Raw genomic sequence first — 11,944 nt, forward strand, 5'->3', positions numbered from 1 at the left:
TGGAGTCCCAGAAAGAGAAGAAAGATGGAATAGGCAGAAAGCTAGTCCCAAGAAATAATGGTTTAGAACTTCCCAAATCCAAGGAGAAATTTGGATATTCAAATTCATGAAGCTCAAAGTTCCCCAAATATTTCAGTTCAAAAATATCTTCTCCAAGACATAGTATAATAAAACAGGCAAAAAATCAAAGACAATGAGATAATCTTTCAAGCGGCTAGAGGGGGAAAAAAAAACAAAAAAACAAGCCCCCCCCCCCCAAGAAAGCTCTCAGCAGATTTCTCAGCAGAAACCTTACAGGCCAGGAAAGAGTGGAATGATATGTTCAAAGTGCTAGGAGAAAAAACCTGCCAACCAAGAATACTTTACTCAGCAAAGCTGTCCTTCAGAAATGAAGGAGAGGTAAAGACTTTCCCAAACAAAAGCTGAGGAAGTTCATCACCATTAGAAATTATTTACAAGAAATGCTGAAAAGAGTTATTCAAGCTGAAATGAAGGAATACTAATTTGTAATATGGAAACATAAAATTATGCAACATACTGGTAAAGATAAACATATAGTCAAATTCAAAATACTCTAACACTGTAATATACTAGTGTTTTAATCACTTAACTCTAGTATGAAGATTAAAGAACAAAAGTATTAAAATCACTATAGCCACAATAATTTGTTAATGGATACACAACATGAAAAAATGTAAACTATAACATCAAAAACATCAAAGGTTTGGTGGGGAAAGGAGTACAAAGAGCTTCTGTAAGCAATCAAAATTAAGCTGTTATCACCTTAAAATGGATTGTTATGTCTATAAGATGCAAGCCTCATGATAACCACAAAGTAAAAACTTATAGTAGATTCACAAAGGATAAAAGTATAGGAACCAAAGCATATCACTAAGGAAAATCATCAGTCCACAAAGGAGGGCAGAAAGAGGGGAAGAAAGGAACTAATGAACTACAAAATAGCCAGGAAACAATAAGATGCTATTAATATGTTCTTACCTATCAATAATCACTTTAAATGTTAATGGCTTAAATTCTCCATAAAAACATAGAGTGAGTGGATTAAAAGAGAAAACAAAACAAAAACAAGACTAAACTATATTGTGCCTACAGAGCATCACGTTATCTTTAAGGACAATGAAAGTCAGAGTGAAGGATTGGAAAAAGATATTCCATGCAAATGGAAACCTAAAAAAAAAAAAAAAAAAAACAGGGATAGCTATATTTTTATCAGACAAAATACACTTTGAGCCAAAAAGCTGTAACAAGAGACAAAGAAGGTCATTATAAAAGATAAAAGGGTAAATTCACCAAAGGACATAACTCTTAAAAATTATATATGCACTCAACACTGAAGCATCTAAATATATTAAGCAATACTTCAGACTGGAAGGGAAAAATAGACAACAATACAATAATAGTGGGAGATTTCAATATCCCACTTTCAATATCCATTATCAATAATAATGGATAGTTATCCAGTCAGAAATCAATAAGGTAACAGTTGCCCTTGAACTCTATGTTAGGCCAAATGTACCTAACAGACATATATGTAACATTTCATGCAACAGCAGAATTACGCATTATTCTCAAGCCTACATGGAATATTATCCAGGATGGAGTCACAATTATGTAGAAAATTAAAACAACACACTTCCGAACAACTAATGGGTCAAAAAAGAAATAAAAAGGGAAACCAAAATATCATAAAACAAAAATAGAAATATAGCCAAAATTTATGGGATGCAGCAAAAGCACTTCTAAGGGGAAAGTTTATTGCAATAAATGCCTGCGTTAAGAAAAAAGAAAGATCTCAAATAACAGTCTAACTTGATACATCAAGGAACTAGAAAAAGAAGAACAAACTAAGCCCAAAGTTAGCAGAAGGAAGGAAATAACAAAGATCAGAGCAGAAACAAATGAAATAGAGACAAGAAAAACAAAAGGAAAGATCAACAAACCTAACAGCTGGGATTTTCTTCAAATATAAACAAAACTGACAAACTTTAACTAGACTAAGAATTAAGAGAGAGATGACTCAAAAAAAATCAGAAATTAAAGAGAAGACATTATAACTGATATGACAAAAATACATTTGTTTCTTTTTCCTTTTGTGCTAAGTATAGTTAATATAAGGTCTACCCTCTGAATAAGTTTTCATGTGCATAATACTGTACCATTATCTATAGGCAGTTTGTCATAGAGCAGACCTCTAGAACTTACTTATCTGGCATAGCTGAAAATTGATACCCATTGAACTCCCCATTCTCCCTCACTTTCAGCCTGGAGCAATTACTGTTATATTCTGGGTTTCTATGAGCTTGACTATTTTAAATACCTCATATAAGTCGATTGTGCAGTATTTGTTTTTGTGAGATTGACTTATTTCCCCTGGCATACTGTCCTTCAGTTTCAACCATGTTGTTGCTAATGGCAGGATCTCCTTTTTGAAGATTAAATAATATTCTACTGTATGTATATGCCATATTTAGTCAGTAAAATCTATTGGGACTTTTAATCAAGAGAGTAGACAATTCTGTCCTCTGCACAATGATTGTTTCAATGCAACATGATGTTTCATATTTCCATGTTTTTTCTCCATCTTTATTTTTTCTTGTCAATTCTATTGCACTGGCTAAAATTTTCAGGGCAGTGTTGTTTATATAGATGCTAAAAGCCATCTTTGTATCATATGTTTAATGTGTCACAGTTGGGACAAATATAACTAGAAAGCGGTGTAACTGAGGCATGAATCTAAAACCTACGCTCTCTCCTTTTTGCTATAATAACTTGCTGTTACGGAACAGAGATAGTGGAACTATTTATTTGGTTTCTTGCTAAAATGGTCCCAACCCTTTTAGAGACAGGCACCAACAAAACTTTACCTTTCAATTCAAAAGAGAGAGAGAGAGAGAGAGAGAGACTACTGTGAATGAGGCCAACAATCTGATAACCTGGAAAAAATAGATAAATTCCTATAGGCAAATAGCCTACCAAGACCAAATTATGAAGAAACAGAAAATCTGAAGCAGACTTATTATGAGTAGGAGACTGAACCAGCAATCAACAATTTCCCAACAAAGAAAAGCCCAGGAGAAGATGGTTTACTGGTGAATTCTACCAAACATTTAAAGAAGAATTAACAGCAATCCTTCTAAAACTCTTCCCAAAAATTGAAGAGAAGGAAACACTCCCAAACTCATTTTACAAGTCACCATTACCCTGATACCAAAGCCAAATAAGGACATTAAAAGAAAAAACTACAAGCCAGTATCCCAGTTGCAAAAATTCTCAATAAAATGCTAGCAAACTGAATTCCGCAGCTCATTAAAATGATCATATAGAATTCATACCTGGGATGCAAAGATGGTTCAACATAGGCAAATCAACAAATGTGACATCACACTGATAGAATAAAAGATAAAAATCATAGTCATCTCAAAAATTGTATTAAAAATTTTTGACAAAAGTCAGTATCTTTTCATGATAAAAAAACTCTCAGCAAATTAGATATAAAAGAAATGTACCTCAATATAATAGTGGGCTATATGACAAGCCCACAGTTAACATCATACAAAGTGGTGAAAGACTGAAAGCTTTTAATCTAAGATCCAGAACAAGAAAAGGGTGCCTACTCTCAACACTCCTTGCAACATAGTATTAGAAGTTATAGCCAAAGTAATCAGGCAATAAAAAGAAAAAAGACATCCAAATTGGAAAAAAAAAATGAAGTAAAACTCTTTTGTTTGCAGATAACATGATCTTCTACATAGAAAGTCCTAAAGATCCCACCAAAAAACTGTTGGAACTAATAAACAAATTCATTAAAGTTGCAGGCTACAAAATCAACCTAAAAAAATCAGTTACATTTCTATGCACCAACAATGAACTGTCTACAAAATGAAGAAAGAAAACAATCCCATTTACAATAGTATCAAAAACAATAAAATACTCAGGAATAAATTTAACCAAGGAGGTGAAAGATCTATAAACTAAACACTATAAGACATTGATGAAAGAAACTGAAGAAGACACAAATGAGTGGAAAAATATAGTGTGTTCATAGATCAGAATTAATATGATTAAAATGTCCATACTACTCAAAACCATCTACAGATTTAATGCAATCCCTACCAAAATTCCAATGGCATTTTTTTACAGACAGAAAAAAAAATCCTAAAATTTATATGGAACCACAAAAGACACCAAATAACAGAAGCAATCTTGAGAAATAAGAATAAGCCAGAAGACATTATATTTTCTGATTTTGATCTGTACTACAAAGCTATAGTAATCAACTATATGGTTGATTACTGTCATAAAAACAGACATAGAGATCAAAGGTACAGAATCAAGAGCTCAGAAATAAATCCTGCACATACAATCAACTAATTTTTGACAAGGAAACCAAGAATATTCAAGGGGGGTAAGATAGTCTCTTTAATCAAAGGTGCTGGTAAAAACTGGATATCCACATGCAAATGAAAGACATTGGAATTTTATCTGACACCATACTCAAAAACGAACTCAAAATGGATTGAAAAAGTAAGTGTAAGAACTGAAATCATAAAGCTCCTAGAAGAAAGCATAGGAAAATAGCTCCTTGAAATTGGTCTTGGCAATCGTTTTTTGCATGTAACAGCAAAACACAAGCAAAGAAAACAAAAATAAACAAGCAGGACTACATCAAGCTGAAAACTTCCACACAGAAAAAGAAACAGCCAAAAACCGAAAAGGCAATCAATATACAGAAAGAGAGAAAGTATCTGCAAACTATCTGATGAGGGGCTAATATAAAAAATATATAAGGAACTCATACAACTCAAAAACAAAGAAACAAATAATCCAATTAAAAATGGACAGACAACCCAACTCAACATTTTTCCCAAGGAAGACATGGAAATGGCCAACAGACATATGAAAAGATGCTCAACACCACTCACTCATCATCAGGGAAATGCAAATCGAAGCCACAATGAGATGTCACTTCACACTCGTTAGAGTGGCGATTATCATAAAGAGATAATAAGTGCTGGCAAAAATGCAAAGAAAGGAGAACACTTGCGCACTGTCGGTGAGAATGAAAATTGGTACCTTCCCTATGGAACATGGTAGGTTCAGAGGCTTCCCAACAAAAAATTTAAAACAGAACTACTGTTATGATCTAGCAATCCCAATTCTGGATAGACATCCAAAGAAAATGAAATCAATCTCTAGAAAAGATATCTGCACCCCTTTGTTGATGGCAGCATTATTCACAGTGGCCAAAACAAGGAAACAACCTAAGTGCCCATGAACAGACGAATGGATAAGAAAATAAAAAAGATAATTTAAAAAGGCATATTATTTGGCCACAAAAAGTAAGAAAATCTTGCCATTTGCAACAATATGGATAGACCCTGATGGCATTATCCTAAGTGAAATAAGTCAAAGAAAAATACTAAATTATCTCACTTACATATGAAATTTTAAAAAGCCAAACTCATAGGAACAGAGTAGAGCAGTGGTTGCCCAGAGGGGGACAGGGAAATTAGGAGATGTTGGTCAACGGGTACTCACTGTCAATTATGAGTAGTCCTGGGGACGTAATGTACAGCATGGTGACGATAGTTAATAATACTGTAGTATATACTTGAAAGTTGTTGAGAGAGTAGATCTTAAATGTTCTCATCACACACACAAAAAAGAAAAATGGCAATTATCAAGTGATGGATGTGTCAACTAACCTTGTTAGGTAATCACTTATGCAATGCATACATGAAATAAACCACATTGTATATCTTCACACAATGTTATACGCAACATTATGTGTGTTATGTTATGATGTTAGGTTCATATATGTTAATGAACCTGGGGGAAAAATAAATTTTTTAAATGATGTTTTTTATTCAAGACCCAAATACTCAACCCTTACTGGCCTGCTAAAGAAACATAATTCCCGCTAAACCTACTTTACTATCAGGGAAGAGCTTGCACAGTCGTGTAAGATGATCTGACACGCTATTTTGTTCTTTAAGTCTAGCCAATATCCCAGTATCCTCCTGAGAGACTGAGAGTCTTAATAACATACTACACATTAATTTAACAATCACAGAGTATCTTAAGTCTAACAAATATCCCAATATCTTCCTGAGAGATTGAGAGTCTTAATAATATACTACATATTAATTTAACAATCACTGAGTATCTACTACATTTGAGGCATAATAATAATTCAAACTGCACCAACAGAGAAGATTCTGTACCCAGAAAATTTTACTCTGAACCTGATTCAAATTAGTAGTGCATTTTGTTGGTGCCGCCAGACTGCTTTTTATTTATTTATTTTATTTTGTTGTTTTTTATTTATTTTTGATAGAGAGAGAGTGAGCAGGGGAGGGTCAGAGAGAGAGAGTGACAGAGGAATGAAGCCAGGCTCTGTGCTGACAGTAGCGAGCCCCATGGGGGTTTCAAACTTAAAAACTGTGAGAAAATGACCTGAGCTGAAGCTGGACACTTACCCAACTGGGCCAGCAAGGTGCCCCTGCTTTTCCGGAGCCAGTGTCCATCCCCGAATTGCTGTTTAAGTGTTGGCTGTTAAGAACTCAGAGCTGCCCCTGCTTTCCAGAATTGGTGATAGAAACCACCTGGTTTCGGGGTTCTATCTCCTACTTTCATTCCAAAACCCTCCAGAGCAATCCTCAAGGCAGGACAACCTTGCCTGTGATTCAGGCCTTTCTCCCAAGGGCCCAGGCCAAGGCTATGCTGCCCCTAGGACCACATCCTCGCTCAGTTCTATCTCCCTCCTTACTCTGCTTCCCTCACTTCCAAACAGGGTTTTATTCCTAAAGAGCACTTCCTCGATAAATTACCAGCATCCAAATCCCTATCTCAGGCTCTGCTTCCAGAAAACATGGACCTAAGGGCACTGATTTCATTCACTAGAGAGCTAGAGAAAGTCAAAGGTTTCATTGACTGATTTTTGTGGTTCATAATCTCTAAGATTATATTAATATCATAGTCATTATTTTACAGATAGGGATTTCTTGGTATTTGGTAGACAATACACTGTTTGTCCATAAAGGTAATTCCAAAGGGATCACTAAAGATTTTATAAAAACTGAAATATAAAATGTCTTCCCATCTGATGTATTCAGCATAGTCTAAATCCTAAATCTGACTTCATTTCTCAAGCTATATGGGGAAAAAGTGCTCAGTGTGATCTGGCCTGATGTAAAATGAAACTGAAACAGAATAAACATATATGAGAAACAAAATCAGGAAGAATATTTTTCTCAGGCCATACTTCAATACAAGAAATAAACAAAACCCTATAATTAGCTAGTGCTGCTACTGCCCTAATTCTCTTCCATTTTCAGGCGGGTCATAGAAAATCATTCTTGGGCAAAGAGGAGAAAAAGACCGTATCAGTATCTTTACATTTCATTCTTCATCCTCAGTAGAGTGAGTTCTACACAACTGTGGTGGTCCAGGTAGCCATGAAAATAAGAGCTCTGTAGGGGCTCGGTTAAGTGACAGACTCTTGGTTTTGGCTCAGGTCATGATCTCATGATTCATGAGTTCAAAACCTGCATCAGGCTGTGCGCTGACAGCACAGAGCCTGCTTGGGATCTCTCTCTCTCTGACCCTCCCCTCCTGTTCTCTCTCTGTCATTCTGAAAATAAATAAATAAATTTAAAAAAGAAAGAAGGGAGGGAGGGAGGGAGGAAGGAAGAAAGGAAAGAAGGAAAATAACAATTCTAAAATCCCTGTGGAGCAAAGGGACCCAGGAGTCCTCCCCTGGTTGCCTAGAAGATGCTTCCTCCAGCAGTCATGCTGCATGTGGGTTTTCCCTCTGCAGACCCCAGAAAAGATGAAGAGTTTCACGATTTAATAGTGCTTATTACAGTAGTGAATATAAACTAATATTACACATCAGACAGTCAACAGTATCCCATCATCTAAAAGGAAAAAAAAACGGTATATAGACCAAGATATGCTAAAAGCCAAAGCCCGCACTCCAAAATATACACTTACCTATAGTAAAAGCCTAACTAACATATCATAAGGAAGTTATCTTATTCCCTAGGGCCAGAATTTAAAAAATAGGGTACTAATAATATGCAATTTATATTTTCCCAATAGGTGTCTTTACTTCATTTCTTCTATGTCTTCAGTTAGCATCTTGATTTTTAAAAATCAACAAAACCAAAACTATACACAGCAACCATTCATCCAGAAAACCAATTTTAATGGCTGAACTATAAGTTTGGCCAATTTCTTAATGTTTGAGGAAGACTGAAAAATCTCTAAAGCTAGATGGTAATTATAAAGAATTCACTATCACATGATCAAAAAGCAAAACAGAAACTCACCGCCAGGTACACTGTACCAAGCAGCACCATTGGTTGTTCCATCTATGAAGCTGCTGTCGTCGTCATTCTTGCGACATGGTGGCCGATTGGGGTCAGACATGGGTGGGTTAAAAGCGGAGTACGCTCGAGCCAAGCTTTGGAAAATGGCATCATCTGGGCAGGAGCTATACTCATGAGCACTGCCTAGTGAATAAACCCACAGATTAAAGATATTAGCACAGACCAAGGAGCACTCCATGTTTCCTGAAGAGTGATTCAGTGTTGGCTCTTGCTGATGCACTTCTTTAGTTACATCACTATGGAAGAGGAGTGAAGGTTAAGAGCTCAACAATTACACTTAGTTTTTAAGTTCTATAACATTCCGTTCCATGCAACAATGTAGAAATTGGGCAGAATGCACTTATGAACTGAAAGCTTCAGGAGAGAAGGTGATAAACTTGTGGTGAACTAGACCTGAGAAAACAGTAAGATTTCCATTCTTAAAATTTTTATTTTAAAAATGTACCCGTACCAACCTCACAGCCACCGTGAGCCACTCTCACACCTATTTTTAGTATTTGAGTTTAAATGTTTTAAAAGATCTCTTTTGTTATGTATAATGGAAATAAATAATACACATTTGGATACACTATATTCTTCTTCATATATTACAAAGTATGCTAGGCTTTTAAATTTCCCAGCTCTTGACAAACTATGAAATCTCTAAATTTTCATGATGTTTCAGCAGAGACTTTTCCTCAAAGCTCAAAGTTTCCAATATCTAAAATTATTATCCTCTGCTTACAGAAACCAATTCATCAAAATCCCCTGAGAATCCATCCAAAGCAGGAAATTTCTTGTAGAAAAAAAAAAAAAAGTTGAAAATAACTATCTGGCTAAAGTTTGCTGTGCCTGAAATTTAACTAAAACTAGTTAGAGAAAGTCAAAGTATCACTCCCCTCCCTCACACCACTAGAAATAGCTCCAATCGGAAAAGTGTGAATATACGGTAAGATACTAGAGATCACATGGACCCTCATCAAGCTCTGGCAAGACTGCTTCCGTTTTTAAGCCATCTTGTACACACACCCATATACCTTCTATTCTCTTTCCATTCTACCAGTTCAAGAATGATCCAAGTATGATGTCTGTTTTCTCCCCTTCTCTTGCATTCTGTCAAGATCACCTTCCTCTTCAACTAAACTTATGAAAAACTTACAGTCCTTTTCTGCCATATATACCTGTGCCTCATGAAACAAGGGATGTTTCTGTTAAACATATATATTTCTACAGGTGAAAATCACTTAATGACCAGTTCCTTAAAAGAATATTATAGAAATTGTTCTATAAATCCTCATAAAGTAAGTGTAAACCTTGAACCATGAAAGAAACAAGAAAAACACCTACCACTCCGAGTCTCATCATACGGGTAATTGGCCACAAGGTCTCCTCCGTGGAGATTGGCAGAGAGCACGAAAGGAATATCCATAATCCAATGAATGACGGCCTTGGTCTCAGGAGCAAGCTGGATTCAAGATTAGAGATTAAAAGGATTATACAAGTGGTTATCAGTGGCGGGATCACCTGACAGGAAAGGCACAGAAAAGGAAAACAAGAACAACAATCCTTGAAAGCTGGGCATATTTCAAGCACTTTGTGGCTGTTTTCATAAAGATAAAAAAGATTCCAGTCAGAACAGCATTTCCATCTCTATCTTCTCGCTTATAATAAAAAAATATTGCAATAGTGTGTAAATTTCCTTATAAGTTTTACTTTTGTGAGCTGCCAGCTGTTTTCTCTCTGAAACTTGAAAACCGTCATGCAAATCACTTACAAATTCTGAGGCATCTCCAGCTGATCTTTGTTAATAATAGCTAAGAGTAAGGAAAGGAAAAAAGAAAATAGTTGAAGAACTAGGTTCTTTCCCTACAGTGATTAAACTCTAGAAATATATGGTAGAGTTTATTTCTTTTATTATTAATAATTATTATTTTCTTCTATTGCTTACTATTTTTCCAGTTCCCTCTACTTCTAACACTGTCTCTGTAAAAAATATTAAACTGAGTCTCTTTCAAAACTCACTGCAAAACATCAGTTTACTTTAAGAAAACCATTTTAAACAAAGGCAAACGTTTCAGAAATTCATGCTGTCTTTTAATGACTCACAGCCCTTCATATCTTGGAGGAGGAACAAACAAAGGAGGAAAGAAATTTATAGCAAAGAATTAATCTGGAGCCAGGAGCTTGATCTTTCATGTCATGAATTGTTAATACTAACTAGGAAGACTCTCAAATCCCCAAGTACCTCACTGATTTAAAAAAAGAAAAACATTTTCCTGGAGATGTGATCCATACCGTTCATTCGGACAGAAAATCTAACAGCATCAGTAGGGTTTGATGGTTACAGTAAGATCCTATATTTCTGTAGCTCTGTTCAGTTTATGAATGAGCATCACCACATTCCCATTGGATACACAAAGATATTCATCTCCCCTTCACAGGGAAGAATCTAGGGGTTGAGTGTGTCAATAATATATCTAGGTTCACACAGCTGAGGATTCAGTTACTGAAACTATAAAGCCCATGTTTTTGTAAGTATGTCAACTTTAATATATCAAAACTACCTATTTTTCATGTAGGCAACTTACAACTTGTGAAAAAGTGTGATTTAGAATAGGGTGTTTTTTTATTATTTGTTTAATTCATTTATCTCATTCTTCCTATAAAAATTGTTTTTTGTAGGGGCACCTGGGTGCCTCAGTAATCTGACTTTGCCTTTTGGCTCACTGTCATGATTTCACAGTTCATGACATGGAGCCCCATGTTGGGCTGCTTGGGATTCTTTCTCCCTTTCTCTCTGCCTCTCTCTCTCTTTCTCTCTCTCTCTCTCTCAAAATAAATAAACTTTAAAAATGTTTACTGTATAGTCAAATCATGGAAAGAGCCTAAATGTCCAACAACTGATGAATGGATCAAGAAGATGTGGTTTATCTATACAATGGAATACTACATGGCAACGAGAAAGAATGAAATCTGGCCATTTGTAGCAACATGGATGGAACTCAAGGGTTTTATGCTAAGTGAAAGAAGTCACGCAGAGAAAGACAGATACCATATGTTTTCACTCATAAGTGAATCAGGAGAAACTTAACAGAAGACCATGGGGGAGAGGATGGGGAAAAAATAGTAACAGAGAGAGAGGGAGGCAAACCAATACTGAGAACAAACTGACGGTGGATGGAGGAGCCAGAGAGAGGGGAAAATGGGTGATGGGCATTGAGGAAGTCACTTGTTGGGATGAGCACTGGGCGCTATATGGAAATAACTGGACAATAAACTATATTAAAAAAAATAAAAAATGTTTATTGTAGAAAATGTAAAGGAGACAAACACAAAGAAAAATTAAAATTACCCATAATTTTACCTTCTCAAGATACCCACTGCTAACATTTACATGTATCTTTCTCAGTCTCTTTCCAATGCACTTATATATTTTTCAAATGTGATCATTTATGTATCATTTCATATGTGGCCCTTTTTGTTTCACAGCACATAACAAATACTTTTTCATGTCATTGAATAGTCTTCTAAATTACTGTGTTAATGTATGA

General features: G+C 35.5%; 1 protein-coding gene across 1 annotated transcript in view; it reads right to left on the bottom strand.

The window, feature by feature from the left end:
• CPE (carboxypeptidase E) overlaps positions 1-11,944 on the bottom strand; it is a 32,629-nt gene that overhangs the window by 12,499 nt on the left and 8,186 nt on the right. The window contains exons 3-4 of the mRNA XM_077752734.1: positions 9,741-9,858; positions 8,355-8,537 (exon numbers count right to left, since the gene is read on the bottom strand). Coding sequence (XP_077608860.1) covers positions 8,355-8,537; positions 9,741-9,858 — 301 coding nt within the window. The remainder of the gene's footprint in view (positions 1-8,354; positions 8,538-9,740; positions 9,859-11,944) is intronic.

The sequence above is a fragment of the Crocuta crocuta genome, unplaced genomic scaffold, assembly GCF_008692635.1.
Source record: "Crocuta crocuta isolate KB4526 unplaced genomic scaffold, BGI_CrCroc_1.0 scaffold346, whole genome shotgun sequence".
Lineage (NCBI taxonomy): Eukaryota > Metazoa > Chordata > Mammalia > Carnivora > Hyaenidae > Crocuta > Crocuta crocuta.